This window comes from Nicotiana tabacum, chromosome 6 (genome assembly GCF_000715075.1).
Source record: "Nicotiana tabacum cultivar K326 chromosome 6, ASM71507v2, whole genome shotgun sequence".
NCBI lineage: Eukaryota > Viridiplantae > Streptophyta > Magnoliopsida > Solanales > Solanaceae > Nicotiana > Nicotiana tabacum.
Window position 1 is genome coordinate 207,280,154 of NC_134085.1, and position 20,595 is coordinate 207,300,748.

At 36.6% G+C, this 20,595-nt stretch overlaps 1 protein-coding gene across 2 annotated transcripts; it reads left to right on the forward strand.

Annotated features, from left to right (window-relative positions):
- Positions 1-8,344: 8,344 nt before the first annotated feature.
- LOC107802711 (uncharacterized) lies at positions 8,345-20,081 on the forward strand. Of its 2 annotated transcripts, none has more exons than XM_075256576.1 (12): positions 8,345-9,691; positions 9,921-10,055; positions 10,195-10,339; positions 10,902-11,201; positions 12,357-12,615; positions 13,086-13,252; positions 13,347-13,457; positions 14,391-14,442; positions 14,535-14,641; positions 14,727-14,855; positions 15,032-15,121; positions 19,792-20,081. In XM_075256576.1, exons 1-12 carry the CDS (start codon positions 8,484-8,486, stop codon positions 19,840-19,842), a joined length of 2,754 nt encoding a protein of 917 aa, XP_075112677.1. In that variant the 5' UTR covers positions 8,345-8,483; the 3' UTR covers positions 19,843-20,081. The 2 variants fall into 2 exon arrangements, with proteins under 2 accessions (XP_075112677.1, XP_075112676.1); XM_075256575.1 differs by lacking the exon at positions 19,792-20,081 and adding an exon at positions 15,874-16,735.
- The last annotated feature ends 514 nt before the right edge of the window (positions 20,082-20,595 follow it).

The window sequence follows — 20,595 nt, forward strand, 5'->3', positions numbered from 1 at the left end:
CAAAATTTGAAAACGATTTTCTAAATTCTCCTCATTTCTTCTGCATTGTTTTATCTTCAAAGAAAGCATCAGTAAGTGTGATTTGCTACTGAACTTTGTGTTCACTGAAACACTGGGGTTTGAAGTACCACTACACCAATGTGTAATTCGTTCTATCATGGGAGTAAATAATCCTTAACCTTGGGTACTAGGAGGGAATTAAATTCCTTAAGGAAACACTATGAATTCAGTGGGTTCAGATTAACTTTTGTTCCATTCACATTTTCTGTTTATATGTTATTCTATTTTTCCATAATTAGTTTACAAATACAGTTTTATAACAAGCTTAAGGAATTTAATTTATTTTTGTATTTTAGTCATATTCACTGCTCTGGAGATTAAAACCTTTGTGGTTTTCTACTACGTTGGAGATTAAAATCTATATGATTTTAACGTTTGCTTGTGTCATTCTTTTACAGAGATGACTAATGATAACATAAACCAAGTTGTTCCAATGGCGACTGCTAATGCGCCGACAAGCCGAACACCGGCATTGGCACCAACGGAAAACCCCAAAAAAAAATCCTGGATTGATTTCAAGCGGTGGCAGCAGAAGATGTTCTTCTACCTGACTACTTTAAGTCTACAGAAGTTCATCAAGGAAGGTGTTTTTGTTTTGCCCGATGAAACTCCAAAGAATGAACGCTTTCTCGTGATTGAGGCATGTAAACATTTTGATTTTCCGTGCAAGAATTATGTTCTTAGCGGACTGGAGGATGATCTATATAACGTCTACAGTGGCGTGAAAAAGTCAAAAAAAATGTGGACTGCGCTTGAAAAGAAATATAAAACTGAAGATGCCTGGTTGAAAAAAATCGTTGCCGCTAAGGTTTTGGACTACAAAATGGTAGATAGTAAGTCTGTTATTACTCAAATCCAGAAATTGCAAGTAATTATTCACGATCTCCTTACCGAAGGTATAAATTGAATTAATGCTGATACTGAAAGTAGTAATTTTAGTATTATTACTAATAGAATTTTCATTGAAGGTCTTGTCATCAATGAAGCATTCCAAGTAACAACGATGATTGAGAAGTTGTCTCCTTTGTGGAAGGACTTCAAAAACTACTTGAAACACAAATGCAAGGAGATGTCGCTTGAAGATCTCATTGTTCGGTTAAAAATTGAAGAGGATAATAAAGCTGTTGAAAAGAAAGGTCGTGGAAACTCAACAATAATGGGAGCAAACATTGTTGAGGATACTTCTCAAAATAAGAGAAAGAGGAAGCAAGTTTCTGGACCAAAAAGCAACCCAAGCAAGAATCGGTTCAACAGAAATTACTACAACTGTGGGAAAGCTGGACACAAATCTACGGAGTGTCGTGCTCCGAAGAAATACAAGAAGAAGGGTCAAGCAAACTTGGTTGAAAAGCATAAAGATGTTGATGACTTGTGTGCTATGCTTTCTGAATGCAACCTGGTGGGAAATTCTAAGGAGTGGTGGATTGATTCTGGAACCACTCGCCATGCTTGTGTTGTTAGGGAAGCTTTTGCTACATATGATCCTGTTGGACCCGAAGAGATGCTTTCTATGAGAAATGTTGCAACGGCCAAAATTGAAGGATATGGGAAGATATTTCTGAAAATGACTTATGGCAATGTGGTGACTTTGAACAACGTCCTTCATGTTTCCGGGATTAGGAAGAATTTAGTCTCTGCTGGACTTCCTGTTAAGAATGGTTTTAAGTGTGTTTTTGTATCCAATAAGGTTATAATAAGTAAGAACGAAATGTTTGTAGGAAAAGGTTACCTCATTAAGGGCATTTTCAAGCTGAATGTAATGATTGTTGAGAATAATAATAAAATTTCAGCTTCGTTTTACTTACTTTAGTCAAATGAATTATGGCATATACGTTTGGGTCATGTCAATTATAAAACTTTGCGAAAAATGATTAACTTGGAAGTATTGCCTAAATTTGAATGCGACAAATCAAAATATCAAATATGTGTGGAATTTAAGTATGTTAAACATTCGTATAAGTCAGTTAAAAGAAATTCAAATCCTTTAGACTTAATTCGTACAGATATTTGCGACATGAAGCCAATTCCATCTCGCGGTGGAAAGAAGTACTTCATAACTTTTATTGATGATAGTACTCGATATTGCTATGTTTACTTACTTAATAGTAAAAATCAAGCAATAGACGCATTCAAGCAATACAAAAATGAAGTTGAAATGCAACTTAACAAGAAAATCAAAATGATAAGAAGTGATAGAGGTGGTGAATATGAATCTCCTATTGAACAAATATATTTAGAATATTGAATTATTCATCAAACAACAGCCCCTTACACGCCCCCAATCCAACGGGATTACGAAAAGAAAGAATCATTCATTAAAGGAGATAATGAACGCATTGTTGATAAGTTCTGATTTGCCACAAAACTTGTGGGGGAAGCCGTTCTTACGGCTAACCGGATACTAAATCGAGTACTCCATAGCAAAACACAATCCATTCCATATGAAAAATGAAAAGGAAGGAAGCCCATTTTGAATTATTTTAAAGGTGGGGGTGTTTGGTAAAAGTGTAAGTTCATAAACCCAAAAGGATTAAAATAGGATCGAAAACCGTTGATTGTATTTTCATAGGATATGCGACCAATAGTAAAGCATATCGATTTTTGGTTCATAAATCAGAAAATCCTGACATTGATAATAATACGGTTATAGAATCAGATAATGCTAAGTTCTTTGAAAATATATATCTGTGTAGAAAAGAATGTGAGTCGATTGGTGAAGGATCTAAACGACCTCGAAAAGAAACAAAAGAAAGTACATTTAATCAGGAGGATCCAAGACGTAGTAAACGTCAAATAACGTCTACTTCATTTGGACTAGATTTTGTGACTTTCTTATTGGAAAATAATCCTCGAACATTTAAAGAAGCTATGTCTTCTTCGGAATTATTATTTTGGAAAGAGGCAGTCAATAGTGAAATAGAATCCATATTGAATAACCATACCTGGGAATTGGTTGATCTTCCTCCTGGAAATAAACCTTTGGGTTCTAAATGGATTTTTACGAGAAAAATGAAAGATGATGGCACTATTAATAAATTTAAGGTAAGACTTGTAGTCAAAGGGTATAGACAGTGAGAAGGTCTTGACTACTTTGATACATACTCCCAAGTTACAAGAATTACGTCCATACGGATGTTAGTAGCATTAGCTGCAGTGTATGATCTTGAAATTCATCAAATGGACGTTAAGACAACCTTCTTGAATAGAGATTTGGAGGAAGAAATATACATGGAACAACCTGAGGGGTTTGTGGTTCCAGGTAAAGAAAATAAGACATGTAGACTTGTTAAGTCCTTTTACGGACTAAAACAAGCACCCAAACAATGACATGCGAAATTTGACCAAACAGTATTGTCAAATGGTTTTAAGATAAATAAATGTGATAAATGTGTGTACATTAAAAATATTTCAAATCACATAGTCATTGTTTGCTTATATGTGAACGATATGCTGATAATGAGTAATGACGTTTCCAACATAAATGCTACTAAGCGTATTCTAACTAGCAAGTTTGATATAAATGACTTGGAAGTTGCTGATTTAATTCTGGGGATTAAGATCCATAAGACTCCTAGAGGTCTGGAATTGTCACAATCTCATTATATTACGACAATACTTGAAAAATTCAAGCACTTAGGGTTTAGAGTTGCAAAGACTCTAATTGACGTGAATCTTGCATTAGCAAAGAACAAAGACCAAAGCATATCACAATTGGATTATGCTCGTGTGTTGGGATGCTTAATTGTACAAGACCAGATATAGCTTGTGTTATAAGTAAATTGAGTCGATACACGAGCAATCCAGGTCAATCTCATTGGACGACAATGAAACAAGTTTTGGGATATTTAGAACATACACATGGCTTTACTTTGCACTACAGTAAATATCCTGCAGTGATTGAGGGATACTGTGATGCAAATTGGATCACCAGTTTAACTTATTCTAAGTCCACAAGTGGATATGTATTCACTATTGGTAGAGGAAGGGTATCTTGGAAGTCATCCAAACAAACTTGTATTGCCCGCTCTACAATGGAGGCTGAATTCATAGTCTTAGATAAAGCTGGTGAAGAAGATGAATGGCTCCGGAATTTCTTGGAAGACATTCCATTTTTGCCCAAACCACTGGCACCAATGTGCATACATTGCGATAGTCAAGCGGCAATTGGAAGGGCTGGAAGAGTTATGTATAACGGTAAATCTTCATATACGACGAAGACATAAAACCGTTAGGCAATTACTCTCTAGAGGAATTATCACGATTGACTATGTAAAGTCAAGTGATAATGTGTCGGATCCACTTACAAAAGGCGTAACTAGAGAGGTAGTTGAGAAATCATCAAGAGAAATGGGACTATGGCCGAGAACAAGTTATTTTGAGATAACTCTACCTAGAAGACTGGAGATTCCAAGATCTAGGTTCAAGGAGATCAAACAAAGTCATTAATGACAGTTCAACATTGTCAACTAAAATTTTGGTCCATTATCGTGATGAGACAATGTTCAGTACCAAGGATAAAGCATTAAGGCTTTTTAATGATTTCTTAATTTGATACGGGTATATCAAATAGTGTATCCACAGGATGACACATTTAGGAATCACCTATGTAAGTGTAAAGTGTTAGCCGCTTCAAGGAGAATTTTGTAAGTCCAGTTCTCTACGCACTTATGAAACATGGTTGAAACGAACACAACAATGAGAACCAAAGACGGTTAAGGGTTGATTGTGTGACTTATGGTTGTCTGAGTATACACCAAAGTTCGACGGTTCAAAGATATCAAATCTACCGATTGACTGAGTATATCCGACAAAAGTTCACTACGGAAAGTTCAAAGGGAAACCTACTTATCCAGATGCAACTAATCCTTGCTTGCGAATCACACAATTTTTTATGCATATTTCCGTGATATAGCCATTCCCCATTCATGTGGGGGATTGTTGAGATTTTAAGCATTAATATGGCTTAAAAGAGGGTGAATGGGAAATGTAAGGAAATGAAAATTTTAAGTGAAATTTTAAGTTTCTCCCGTTGACAAAGGGACATTGTCCCATATTGGAAGAGGAAGAGAGTTTTGATGGGTATACAAGCAATTGCTCTTCTTCTAGCTCTTAAAAGTTTAGAAGAAGGCAAGCCTCGCGCCGTCGTCGTTGTCGCTCGCTCGGCTTCGGCTTCGGCTTCGAATATTAAAAGTTTGTCTGTTATCCGTTTTTGTTATGACATTTATGCTATGGTTGTTTTGCATAAACAACCATTCTGAAGAGTTGCACCTCTTCAGTTTTCAGCCCAACCTTGGCTATAAATACAAGTCCATTCTCTCAGAATTTGAAAACGATTTTCTGAGTTCTCCTCCTTTCTTCTGCATTGTTTTATCTTCAAAGAAAGCTACTTATTGTGTGATTTGCTACCGAACTTTGTGTTCACTGAAAACACTGGGTTTGAAGTACCACTACACAAGTGTGTCATTCGTTCTATCTTGAGAGAAAATAATCCACAACCTTGGGGTACTAGGAGGGGATTAAATTCCTTAAGGAAACACTGTGCTCGGATTAACTTTTGTTTCATTTACATTTTCTGTTTATACGTTATTCTATTTTTTCCAAAATTAGTTAACAAATACAGTTTGATAACAAGATCATGTACTGTATAATCAGATGCCGATCCATGATTTTGCCTTTATTAATTCGAGATTAATAGTTCTATTACAGCTGATTTGATTACTGGTTTAAAATTTATTATTTGTACTTATTAATTAATTTTTTAACACTTAACGAATACTCTACATTAGCCCTGACTATGACGTACTGCTAGGTGACTCACAATATCGATCCAAAGGTACAAATACATGTGTTTTTGTTGGACGATAGATGGTTAATTTGAAGGACAAAAGCTGGTGGAAAACATTTTATTTTCTGAACAAACTAGTACAGACGTTGTTCGGTAATTTCTGCTACATTACGTAGCGATAAACTAAGCACATGTTTTATCCAAAAGGAGCACTTTTTAATAATGCAGATGAAGTTGAAGCAAAAACTATAAGAGCTTTTCAAAAGCAAAAGATAAGAAAGATAAGTGTTCACACTACTGGAATTTCTCCTTACTACATGTCCCATCTGGTTGATAATTTTGAGTATTGACAAGTAGTGGACCGTTGGAAATTTTGAGTATTGACACTACTTGACAAGTGTCATTCCTATTCAGGCCATATTATCTCATGCTTATCTGATTAAAAATATGTTTCATAAACTCAGCTTGTTTATTTAAATATGATTATATCAAATAATAAAGGGCATGAAATAGTTGCCTACCTAAGAGTCTACTCGACCTATGATTCTAGAGCAATATTCCGAATTTTATCTGCATTGTATTAATAAAAAAAATAAAAGTTTTGGGTGATTAGTAAGAAAGAAAGAGATTGAAATTTGAAAATTTTTGAAAAAGGAAAAGAATCTTAAAGTGTAAGGGAGGGTTATTGATTGGAAATGGGAGTTGGTTAATACACGTTAAAATTAAAGGATCTTGATTTTTTTCTTCTTTTTTTATGGTTTTGCATATAACATGTAAATATAGACATATAAAGTAATTAATAAAAGGAGTTTTGGCATGGTATAACAACATACTCATGTAATTGCTAGAAAATAGCCCTAGTTACAGATATTGGCATCGAATAGCCAATAAATGTATATCACAATAATAATATGTATATCACAACTTTTTCTTCTTCTTTGTCTCTACCAACATGTATATTAAAATTTTATTTTCATTCTTTGTATATAAATAATATTATTCTTTGTATATCAATAATATAAAATTATATGTATAGTTATTGCTGCATTTATATCAATGTATGTCAGAATAAAAATATTATATTATTTGTATGTTACAGTGTATAACACATCGGACATATGTATACCAAAATAAATATCATAAGTTTATTTTTCTTCTTTGTGTACATCAAAAATTAATTTTCGTTGTATACTAAAATATTATTTACTCCGATAATTATATTTATTATTTTTATATTTTAGAACTTTCTTAAACATGCTATATCAAAAATTTATTTTCCTTTTTTGATCAATAATTAATAATATCACAGTGTATAACATAACAATAATATGTATATAAAAAAATATTAAAATTTTATTTTCCTTCTTTGTACACATTTAAGATTGAAAACTCAAGTTCAAGACGACTCCACATGTGTATCCCCTATTGTAAATATCTCATGTATATTATGTGTATATGTGTATATCCATGAAAATTTATGTTATATATACGATATACAATGTGATATACATGAGCGTCCATGAAAAAATCGTATTGTATATCGATATACAAAGTGATATATACAGACGTCCTTAAAAATTGGTAATTTACGTGTGATATACACTGATGTACATGATATACAACATGATATACACATGTCGTAGTTGGATTTTTAGGCCTGATTTTTTGCCTGAAACCAGTCTAAATTACTTCTAATATTGCTCAAATTTTGTATATAGCCTCGTTTAGTATTTTCAACCAATTTCAATCACACCCACTCATTCAATCCAACCAAAAAAAAAAAGGAAGAGAGAAGAAAAACAAAGTTGAAATATATTTTTTCTCTCTTAGATTTTGCTAATCTTGCTCGAATTTTGTATATAGCCTCATTTAGGTATTTTCAACAAATTTCAATCGCACCCACTCATTCAATTCAACAAAAAAAAAAGAGAAGAAAAATAAAGTTGAAATATATTTTTTCTCTCTTAGTTTTTGCTTCTGATTTTCTCTGATGTGATATTAACCTTATCTTTTCACCCCACTGACTTTTTTGCATAATTTGCAAGAATTTTTACTAAACTATGAGAGCAAAAGAGAAGAGATAGAAGAAGTACAAGGAGAGAAAGGGGGAGGGAAGCCAAAATAAGCATGTAGTTTTTTTTTAGAGAGTGTATAAAGAGAGTAGGTTTTTTTAGGATTTGGCTATATAATGCCAATTGTTTGGGGCTATTTTTACCAAACCTAATATAAGGCTAAAAAATTACCAATTCCTATTATGAGTTGTTATAAAATGCCAATTTTTCTTAAAAGACTAAGTAAATGTGGTAAATAGATTTCCATTATAGTATAACTATGTAAAAATCCCGAAGAAATATACTCGGTATTACGTTCACAAAGCCCAAGTTAAAAGCAGTTGAAGGCCCAGTAATTGGAGGAAAGCCCAAAACCTATCTATATATATCAAATTGGAGGGAAAATTTTCAATGACAGCATTTCAAGGAAGAACAGCTTCCTGGCTTCTTCTGTACTCCTCAGGTTTCAGCATTTTTTCGATTCTTTTGCAATTCTTCCTTTCTAATTCTGTATACTCTTAATTCGTTTCGTCTCCCTTCCATGTTTTTTCTTATAATTTATGTAACTATTTATCGTATATTCATTCATGAAATTGTATTCAGATTCTTGTCGTCACATTACAAATTCCAAACGCCACAGACTCGATTGTTCTCTTCTTCCATGCAAGAAACCTAGATCAAATGTGTTAAATACAGCATATTTACAAATAAAACCTCTTGGAATTCCTCTAATCCGAAAAAGTACTGGTTCTTCCTGTGATACTATACATCTTCAACCCTATAAACCATACTCTATTGGTCGTAATTGCAGCCGCTGTGATTTCATATTTGAAGACTGTCGAGTCAGTAATATTCATTGCCAGATTCTTTTTGACCCCTTGAACAATAAATTGTACTTGTCTGACGGGTTATTTTTTAGTTCAAGTAAATCTAGGGTTTCGCTGAATGGGGTGTTTGTTAATGGGGTTAAAGTTGCAAAAGGCGAGGTTGTGGATATCTATGTCGGTGACGAAGTTTCGCTTGGCTGTGGAAGTCAAAGGACCTGTTGTATGGGGTTACGGTTAGGATTTTGTTTGCAAAAGGCTGTCTTTGTTCAGGAGGTTGTTGATAAAAATATAGTTGGAGATAATGATGTTACACCCATAGATTGTGTTCCACTTGGATATGTAAGTTATAAGTGTATTGCTAAAGCAAATGTGTTGTTAAATATGTGTAGGGAGGTATTATGTAGCAATCATCCTGTGTCGTGTATCCAAAAATGTGTTATTCTTGAATATGGAAAGGGAGTTAGATGTCATGGTAAAATTGGAGTCAATGAGGATTTTAAGTTTCCAGTGGCTAGTGTTCTTGGAGTACATTCTGGTGAAAAAGCTTGTAGGAAAGAGGTATCGATTGTTGAGGATGCACCTGGTCAGAATCAGGAATGTGATTTCCCCAATGATGCTGCACTTGCTATTGAGGTGGAAACATGTCATCTCGATGGGAAGGGTGCAGAACAAGTCAATAACGATGGGGCATCTCATGAGAATGGGTTCGACGCTAATGGCAGTGAAGAAGTTTTATCTCTTGGATGTATGAGGAAGGAGGTTGTTGGTCAAATTGATGATGTAATGAAAGAAAAGAATAGAATCGGCGTTGTTCCACCTCCAGGAAAGAAGTTCGTTTTGAATCGACTGGCATGTGAAGGGCCAAAATTTTCAGAAGATCCTAATGTTGTATCATTGCCAGAGCTTCTTTATCCAATTGAGAATCTTGAACAGCTATTTATTGCAACATTTACTGCTGACATACCATGGTAGGTCAGATTTGTTTGGTTGCATTTTGATTAGCTTCTTTTTTATTACTTTCCTAAAAGCTGGACATTCTTGAAGCTGATAAGGTAACTAACAAGTCTAAAATGACCTTATGAAAAAACTGAAGATTCACTAATAAAGTCAAGATAGTCAATTACATAGTCCAAAATGTCTATGTCTATATGTAGCTTTTGTGCTTTTATTTTATTCTGAATGGAGTTTTTCTTATAGGTTTCTGTCCTACTGTGAGATTCCAGCTGATCTGCCTGTTACCATCGCTTGCCACAATGCTGAACGGTGTTGGAGTTCCAGCCCTGATAAAAGAACCTCAAAGCCTTACCCAGATTTTCCAAACCTTGTTGTTGTGTAAGTTGACATATTTCACCCCTTTTCACTCTGTTTTGCCAAATGGTCACGAGCATGTACTTGAAATGGTTGATTTTCTCAAACTGCTTCGGAATGGAACAATTAACAACTTTTTGATCAAGTGAATTCATGGTAACAGTTACCCTCCATTTCCTGAGGTGATAGCATTTGGTCAAGACCTGAGGAAATCAGGCATTGGTTGCCATCACCCAAAGTTGCTTGTGTTGCAAAGGAGAGATAGTCTCCGTGTCGTGGTCACATCTGCTAATTTGGTGGCAGGACAGGTGCTTGTTGAATCACCTTTTCTCTCTCTAGTCTTGTATGAAGCTCATTTTCTCTCTCTGGATCTTTTTTTAAATTATATTCATTAATTTGTGAACTTGAAAGAAACACGTTTCCTTTTTGGAATCATGCACTGAACTATTAATTTTTTTTTCTCTTCGTGTTTCCCATTTCCTCAGCATACTTATTAATCTTGATAACCTGTTAAAAATTTGAGAAAAGGACAAGATCGTGGTGCTCGCAGTAAGGTTGATTGCTAAATGTTTGCCTGATAGAGCATATAGTATTTTTTTGACACCTGCAACGTCGTGTTCTGCTGCAAGTAGAAGTTAAGAGTCCGTGAGATATTCTTGTGAACAAGAAAAAAGTAGATTAGACATGGTCCACAACTTTGGAATGGAGAGGAGTAATCAGGATTTCTCATGATTCATCCCTTATGAGGTTTAAAGTAGTAGGTTAGGAAGACCCAATATTTTATATGAATTTGTTAATCATCTATCTGTTAGTACTAGGTACAGTTTCTGTCCAGATGTATTAATGTTTTCTGCTCCTCAAATGCTGCAGTGGTGCAGAGTGACAAATACAATATGGTGGCAGGATTTTCCTCGCCTGGATGTACCAGACTACTTCTCACTTTTCACAGCAATATCTGGAGAGGAAAATGGACATTTGGTATCTGATTTTGCTGCTCAGCTAGCTGGATTTATGGCCTCCTTGGTAGCTGATGTACCTAGTCAGGCCCATTGGATCCTGGAGCTGACAAACTATGATTTTAAAGAAAGTGATGGCTATCTGGTAGCTTCTGTACCTGGAATCCACTCAAGTCGCATTCCTTTTATATCAAAACCAAAACATTTCTTAGGGGTCAGTAACCTCTGTCCTTGTGAATTCGTGATGTCATGCCTGATACAGTTGCCTATTCGAACGGTTATTTTTAGTCAAACTGATGATATTTTCCTAGTGTTGCATTGGATTCTAAAGGAATTACCTGTTTGTTTAAAGATAAACGCCTCAGTACAGTGATCTGTCAGCTTGCACAGTTGCACCTAATTTAAACTACACTTTGTGGTGTTATCAAACAGTACCAGTAAGAGAAAATATTGCAAGTAGAAGTGCATGCACTTACATATCTATGCACATCAATATGGAAATGAAATTAAGAAATTCAATTACTGATGTTTTTGCTTGAATAGCAACAAAATCTCTTTTCTTTTTACCCCAAAAATGATGTAACTGTGACTGTCTGTGTTCTAGCTTTTGTAGGAATTCTGGTGTAAGAACAACTTGAAAGTACATCTTAAGGCTGAGATTTGAGAAATATGAAGTATCTCAAATAAAGAGCTGTTACAAAAAATCTGTAGAAAGACGGGTAGTTTTCTCATCTGCCTTGGGGAATGAACAGATATTTCTAGAGTTGTCTGAGTTTCTCAGCTATATATTCCCGACAATTGTGTTGAGACTTTACTTGTTCTATTATCTTAAATTTGGAACAACTACCTGTTGATTGGGGTCAATTGGTTTTGTGACCCATTACAAACTTGTATTTAGTTTTATGACCACATCTCTTTTTTTACACATGAGAGATTTGCTTTTACACATGAGAGATCTATCTTTTACACGTAAGAGATCTAAAAAAGACATTTTCTTAAATTCAACATTGTAAAAAGCCATGAAGGCCTAAAACCAGGGTGAAAAAGGTATTTATTTGAAGATTATCTGAATAATCCCACCCATTACATTCTGATTTTATGTTAAGAAGATGTATCTTCCAGTTGTCTGAGTAAAACCACCCTTAAAATTCTAATAATAGGAGACTTAACGTCTGTTCTTGTGAGTTTTCATATCTGAAGAGCTGTGCAGCTTTGTGAATACCCTCTTTTATATGGTCAAATAGTTGTGTATTCTTTCATTGTTTTCTCTCTTTTTTCACTTCTATTAGTAAGGGACAGCCTGGAGGCATTTTCTTGGGGTGTGGTTGGTAATGTTGAAGTTTGAAGTGCACTATTACTACTGCTGTAGGGTGATTGTGTGCCAGAGTTATGTCACTTTAAGTCAGTGGGTTCTGTTGAAGCATCAGTGGCTGGTCTAAGTCATCTCTTCCGTACTTCAGTGGATCATAATGGAGCACGGCTGAAGAAGCTTGCCGCTTACCTTCGCAAAAGCGGTGAAAATGTATTTGGAATATCAGAGGTTATTCTAAAGAGAGACTCAAATATACAAGCCGATGCAAATGCTGTTAGCATTCTCGTACCTAATCCTGAGAATCTCTCTTTGGGGGGTAAAGTACTTTCCACTTCAAATATACATATTTGAATAGGAAGATTGGCTATTTAAACTATAATCTATAATATCCGTATTGAAATGTAATGATAAGTCTCTTTACTAGGGTCAGTTTGATTTGATGCATTTTCGGACTCCTTAATTAGAGGAGAGTTTACTATAAATGTCAGTGGTGGTGGCTGTGACATACGAATGGTCATAGCAGCTTGGAGGATGAAATCGTAATCTCAACATTATGATAACAGTTTAGTAAGAGCTGAATTTTGTATTTTACTTAATCCCAATGAAAAGGAGCTCAGTCTTGTTCTTGTTAACATCTTGCTTTTTTGTCCACTTTGTAAGAGTGGTAGACTATTAAATCATATACTAAAATAAGTATACATGAATATTCATTTGCATTCTTCTGCTTGCCAAAATCATTCTTCTTTTTATTTATTTTGAACCAATTCTTTTGCTTTGTGTGCTAAGAATGTGTTCAACTTGGGTTTCTTCCAAAGAATTTTGCGAAGTGGGTTGCTCCACTCTCGGACAGTGGTCTTTTCGTGTTTTCTGCTTATATTTTCCCAAGTGAAGTTCTTAGTGCTGCTTTAGAGGGAAGCAGCAGCAAGGTACAGTTAGTACTGCATGTATCACAGGTATGCCTACCACTAGTAGGATTCATCTGTGACAATGCTGTTGAACATATTTGTCTTTGTGTCTAGTAGTCATATTGAGATCATAACCTTGCAGGGTCCATCCTTTTCAGCCATTTCAGAAATTATTAGAGGTGAACATGTTTCTGCAATTTGCACACTCATTGCATCGCTTCAGAGGTGTTGGGGAATTTGGCGGATTCAAGAGGTAATTTTTCTGAAACAGTTGGACATATTTTTCAAACCTAAACTGATTTTCATATTGGTGCAATTAAGAATAATGACTATGTCTTGGGCCTGTGGACTACTAGTCACCATTTTTTGGTGTCAGACCATAGAATTCTCAGCTGTGGGCTTATGGGCACTGCGTTTCAGTTGTGGCAAATTCTTACCTTTAAGAGCCATGCTTTGTAGCCCTCTCATGTTGTCAGCCTAAAAGCAGAGAGAAGACTTGAGATATCCACAGTAATACAGGCCAATTATTCTCAGTTGTATTTGAGTGTAGCAATTGTGTAGATCTCAATCAAAGTTGGAGTATAAAACAATTATGATTAACTTCACTAAACAGAATATTTTCTGTGTACACTATCTTGTTCTGTTTGAACCATGGATTGATTCAAGTGATGGTTTACCTTGGATAGCACGGTCTAAAAGCTTATGAGGCTTAGACACGAGATTGGAAATTTTATTCTTAATGCATTATCCATCACTTTCACCAATTTTTCGAAAAAGCCAATTTTATTCTTAATGCATTGTCCATCACTTTCACAATTTTTTCAAATTTTCTTCGAACTATCTTGTGGTTCCTAAGTGAGTTTGATGCTAAGGTGATTTCTAGCCTTGGTTGATAGGGTTACTTGGTACCTATGTTGGTGGGAGGTACCAGGTACCCGGTGGAGTCGAGGTGCGCGCAAGTGACCCGGACACCACCGTTAAGAGCAGTAGCTTCTTGGTTACTGGAGCACTACCAAGAAGCATGCAAAAGAGTCATAGTAGTGATTCAAAATGTATGTTATGTGTAAGTTGGAACAACCAGCCAGAGCAGAAAGTTCTACAGACTTCATTTTTCTGATAAATAACATTTTTATTTATAAAAGTTATTGGAATCCTGACTTTTTTCGTTCAATTGCACCTTGTTCAGGTTTTGGGTCAGTTCAAATGGCCGGAACATTTAGAAACTGATTTTGTATTTGGTGAGTGTTCTATGAATACTTGATGATTATCAGGCTGTCTTCAAAATATATTGAGAATTATCATTTATGATTATTGTTGCCGTTCTGTTAAGGTGCATCCTCAATTGGGTCCATCAATGCAAAATTTTTAGCTGCATTTTCAGCAGCAGGTGGGAAGCGGTCATTGAGGCTCTCTGAATCAGAGGAATCTGATCCAGATGTGAGTAGCTGCCACTAAATTTTATGATTTAGCTGAGTAATATGTTATTGCTAAGTTCAAGTTTTGCCCTTACTTTTTCTGGCAGTGGGGCTGCTGGAGTGTGAGCCAAGAGCTGAGGAACCCTTCCATTAGAATTATTTTTCCTACCATTGAAAGAGTGAAAAATGCGAGCAGTGGAATTTTGGCATCCAGGCGTATATTGTGCTTTTCACAGGTAGATTAATTTGTTCTCTCCTTTAATTCTTGAAAAATATTTGTCCTTGAGTTTAAAAAAAAAACTGACTGTGTTTGACGACTGGAAGAATGGATTCCCTCTTTCTTATCAAGTTCTTGAGAAATCATTTACTGCAATTTAACTAAAAAAGTTTTACCCAATATTCCGTTTCTCAGAAAACTTGGCATCGGTTGAAAACTATGGGCATTCTACATGATGCAGTTCCTTTTCCTGGCAACAGAATTGGTTATCCCATGCATGCCAAGGTAAAAGCTGTCAGAACATAGTTGCATAAGTCTTCTACTACACGGTCTGGCATTTAATTTTGTTAAGTCCTATGATAAGGGTTCTTATCAAAACTCGGTGTCTGCTTTAACATGCTATGTGATGAGTTGAGTACGGATAGTGTTTGCCTCTGTTTTAACAATGTGGATATCAGTTACTATTCTATACAAATGATCCAATTTGCTGCTTTCCGGATAAATTCTTTTGAGATATAGAACTGAGTTAATTTGTTTCATGCCCAACTTTTAAATTGCTTTTGGAGGTCATAAGCTTTTATTTGCTTGTCTCGCGTGCTGACTTTCTTGGAAAATCCTGACGCTAATTGCATTCTTAACTCTCCTTTGGTGATTTTATTGCCTTATGGAGGTTCATGTGCCGTCACCGATTTTCTACGTGATGTTTATGCTGATCTTATCTTGTCACTGTTAATCAACGTTGTTTTTTTCCGGTACAAATACTGTAGTGGAAACTGCAAAATATTTTTGAGTGCTTTTCTTTTTCATGCATCATTTTCCCAGATCCCACAAGTGGGATCTCACTGGGCTGTTGTTGTTGTTGCTAATCATCCTTATCTGTCAGAGACTCATACCTTTGATTACTCTCTCTTGCTCTCCCTTAATTTCTCTGGTTCAGAACAGCGTCAAAGTCATGACATAGATAATGAGTTCTTATTCATGTTTAGTATCTCACTTAGAAGTCCTAATGACAAAAAGAAAATGTGTGAGGTGAGCAGGTTGCTCGAAGAAGATTTCAGTCGAAGAAAGATGCGTCCCCCTTTGGATGGGTTTATTGTGGATCACACAACTTCAGTGAAGCTGCATGGGGGCGTCCTGTTTCTGGTTTACAAGACAAGAAAATCAACGGAAATACAAGTTATTCTAGTTTAGGTTTGAGACTTCATGTCTCTAATTATGAACTAGGTATCTTATTTATTACTCCCCCTCCAGATGCTCATTGCAAAACAAACCAGCAGACAAACTTAGATGATATTGTTTTACCCTTCGTTGTGCCTGCACCAAAATATAGACCAGCAGACAAACCTGCTACCGCTCAGGAGATGAGGGAGGCCTTACTTGAGCAAACTGAGAGGGGGAGAGAGGTAAATGCAGCAGCAAAAGAGGCGGATGAGTGGATACAGGAAGAAATACCTGTGGAGGAAGAGGAAGTAATTGAGGCTACTGACTATGTTGTTAAGGAGAGAGAAGATGAGAAGGCTTATGCGGAGAAACTATGGAATCAAGTTGATTCCTCGGAGAACTGTTAGAATCCAATAGGAAAACACATTCAAGTAGAATAATGTAGGAGTAGATATACTGGGACAGCCTTTCTAAATTTGGTGCAAATGATTCTGATGATGCCGAAGGTTGACGGCGCCCTCATTAATTTAGGGGGTCCGGCATTGGTGTGGTTTTAAAATGTTGTGTGATTATAGTCGAAAAGAAGAGTCTTTTAGTTTTATAGAAATATAGTTTCGATGATTTGGTGATAATGTATGTATCATTGTAATTTGTAAAGGTAAAGAAAAGGACAATGTACAAGTCATTTATGAACAGGAGATAAGAATCTCGTGGAAGATGAGACATCAACTTCTTTCTTTTGATTGTTCTACCATTGACTTGGGTTGTCAAATAAAAATATGGCACATTGCTTGGTTAGGTTGATCCTTCAGAACTCGTTATTTCAGTAACATTAAAAACATGGAGATATTTTATACGACTAGTGTTTTTAGCTTCTTGAACTGGTTCGCTACAGTTAACTTTCAGCACCAGTGATATAGTATAAGAAACAAACTCGGATTTTAGTTGCTTTCCTCAGTGACCAAAAGAAATGAATAGGAAAAGATCCTTGTGGCAAGCGAGTGGAATGGTCTAAGACGTAAAGGAATTTGGGCAAGTCGACGGTATGTGCAATTAATAGATGGAAAAGTTTATGGTCTTAAAATATAAAGTCAAAACTTTAGAGCGGTACAAAAAGTACTTATGCAACCCCATACACTAATAGCCTGTTTGGCCAAGTTTATTTTTCGTCAAAATATTTTTTTTTTTGCCAAAAGCACTTTTGACCAAAAATTAAGGTGTTTGGCCAAGCTTTTGGAAGGAAAAAAAATGCTTTTGAGTAGAAGCAGAAGCAGTTTTGGAGAAGCAGAAAAAAGTAGCTTCTCTCCAAAAGCACTTTTTTGAGAAGCACTTTTGAGAAAAATACACCTAGAAGCAGTTTTTAAGCTTGGCCAAAAAAAAAAAAGCTTGGCCAAACACTAATTGCTGCTCAGAAGTGCTTTTCAAACTAATTAGCCAAACACAAACTATTTCTCACCAAAAGTTCTTTTGAGAAAAACACTTTTGAAAAAAAGCACTTCTCAAAATAAGCTGATTTTTGCAGCTTGGCCATACAGGCTATAAGTTTCCTTTATGTCCGGGGTTCGGGAAAGAGCCGGACTACAAGGGTGTAACGACCCGGCCAGTCGTTTTGAGAGTTAGAGCCCCGATCCCCTATTAACTGCCTTCCCATACCTATTTCTGCTATTTTGACTTGCCGGGAGGTTTCATTTTGGTTTTTGGAAGTGTTTGGGACACTTAGTCCCTAAATGGAGGTTTAAGCCTTAGGATTTGAACCATAGTCGGAACTGTGTGAAGACGACTCTAGAATGGAGTTCCGTCGATTCCGTTAGCTCAGTTGGGTGATTTTGGGCTTAGGGGCGTGTCCGGATTGTGTTTTGGAGGTCTGTAACTCATTTAGACTTGAAATGGCGAAAATTAATTTTTTGGAGATTTGGACCGGTAGTGGAATTTTTGATATCGAGGTTGGATTCTGATTCCAGAAGTTGGAGTAGGTCCGTAGTGTTAAATATGACTTGTGTGCAAAATTTGGGGTCAATCGGATGTTGTTTGATAGGTTTCAGCATCGGATGTCAAATTTGGAGATTCTAAGTTCTTTAAGTTTGAATCGGAGGATGATTCGTGATTTTAGCGTTGTTTGAGTTAGTTTGAGGGCCTGACTAAGTTCGTATGGTATTTTAGGACTGGTTGGTATGTTTGGTTGAGGTCCCGAGGGTTCAGGTGAGTTTCGGGTGCTTAACGAATGGAAAATTGGACTTGTGCATATTCTGAAGTTGTTGGTTTTTTGGTGTTTTCGCACCTGCGGTGGGAAGTCCACAGTTGCGGCCCCGCAGAAACAAGGAGAAGGTCGCAAGTGCGCTTTTGGTCATAAGAGCCTGTGAGCACAGATGCCAGATGAGGGCTGCATCTGCGGGTGAAGTGGTTGCAGAAGCGGATTTGGGAAGGAAGACAAGTTTCCGCAGAAGCGGGCGATGGAGGCAGAAGCGTATCCGCAGATGCGGATATATGTGCGCAAGTGCGGAACCTGGTAGTTTAATGAGATTCCACAGATGCGGAGTTTTAGCCGCAAATGCAGTACCGCAGAAGCGGGTAATTGACCGTAGGTGCGGCTTAACTGGCAGAAAAAGGGCAAAATCGAGGGTTTGATTTCATTCTTCATTTTTGGACTTGAGAATTCGGAATGGCGATTTTTGGAGGGATTTTCAGAGGAAGTTTTGGGGTAACGATTCCTAACTTGATTTTGGTTGTATTACATTAATCTATAGTTGAATTCTTCATGTAATTAATGAATTTGGGTGAGAAATTGGAGAAAAGTTCTTAGGCCGAATTTTGGGGTTTTGATCGAGATTTTGGTATTGAATTTGGTATGGTTAGACTCGTTAGTGAATGAATGTTCATAATTTGTGACCTTTACCCGTTTCCGAGAGGCTCGGGGAGGCTTTTTAGGGCGATTTTCTAATTACTTGCTTTAGCCTTGATTTCATTAGCTAGATTAGTTTCTTGTAGTTATATTTATGTTATGTAATTGATTTGGCTAGATTTGGGCCATCCGGAGCCGGATATACGTGGAAAGAGCATTGTTACGGATTGATTGAGTTTGGTTCGAGGTAAGTGGCTTGCCTAATCTTGTGTAGGGGAACTCCCCTTAGGACTTGGTACTGTTTTGATATATGAGCGTCGTATACGTGAGGTGACGAGTACGTACACGGGCTATTTATTGTAAAACTCCGTTTCACTAAGTCATAACCTGTTTTCTCCTTAGTTGAACTATACTAGCATATGTAAAACTATCCTGTTTAGTCTAGAATATCATGCTTACGTATTTTAACTGCCTATATGAACTCTGTGCAACATGTTTAGTGAAATCTCCCCTTTTTCCTTGACCTGGACTTAGTCTTAACTTTAGGTTTTCTTGCTGTAAATGTTATTTCTGTTGGTTGAGCTGCATATTTATTTTGGGACTACAGAACGATATTCCGGGAGATTTCCCTGTTTTGTGTATTTACTTTGGGACTACGAAACGGTATTCCGGGAGATCCCCCTACACATTTACGTTTGAGACTACGAGACGATACCTTGGGAGATCCCCTATTGTTAACCCTGTACTCTGAGCTGTTGTCTTTCTATGATTTTATTCTTGTTAGATTTTCATATTTAATTTTACGGAGATATTTCATTCTGTTTTATTTCATTATATTTATATCAGTAGGACCCTAACCTGATATCGTCACTACTCGACTGAGGTTAGGCTTGGTACTTACTGAGTACCATTGTGGTGTACTCATGCCCTACCCTGTATATTTTTTCACGTGCAGATCCAGGTACCACTTATCAGCCGCATTACTAGTGAGGCTAGACAGCTGTAGAGACTTCAAGATACATATGTCGCATCCGCAGACCTTGGAGTCCCTATCTACTCCTCCCTATGTTAAACACTTCTTGTATTTTCTTCTTTTGTTAGACTCGGAGTGTAGAAGTATTGTTTCTTTCTATAGCTTGTGACTTATGATATTCCGGATTTTGGGAGAGTTTATGTACCCTTCGAGAATGGTTATATGCCGAGCAACATCTTAATTTCTTATTTAAAGTTACCTGTTAGTTGTTAGCTTTATGTTTTAGATCTATTCCGCAAAATGTTAGGCTTACCTAATTGTAGGGACTAGGTGTCGTCACGATGGTTTACGGAGGGAGAACTTGGATCCTGACAAGTTGGTATCAGAGTTCTAGGTTCATAGGAGTCGTGAGTCACAAGCCGGTTCATTAGTATCTAACGGATCGGTACGGAGACATCTGTACTTATCTTTGGGGGGCTATGGAACTGTTAGGAAAATTCCACTTCATTTGATTCCTTGTAGTGCGAGATTATTGACTTCGAAATTCTAAACTTCTTTCTTCTATTTTCTCACAGATGGTGAGGGCAAGCGCAACCGGAGATGACTAGGCACCCGCGCCTCCTACTAGAACCGCCTGAGGCCGGGGCTAGGGTAGAGGCCGAGGACGCTCACGTGGTGTAGCCAGAGCACCCGAGCGAGCTGCTACAGAGGAGCCACCAGTAGCTCTAATTGGAGTGCTGACACCTGAGGTGCCTACTACTACTACACCAGCTTTTCAAGAGACCC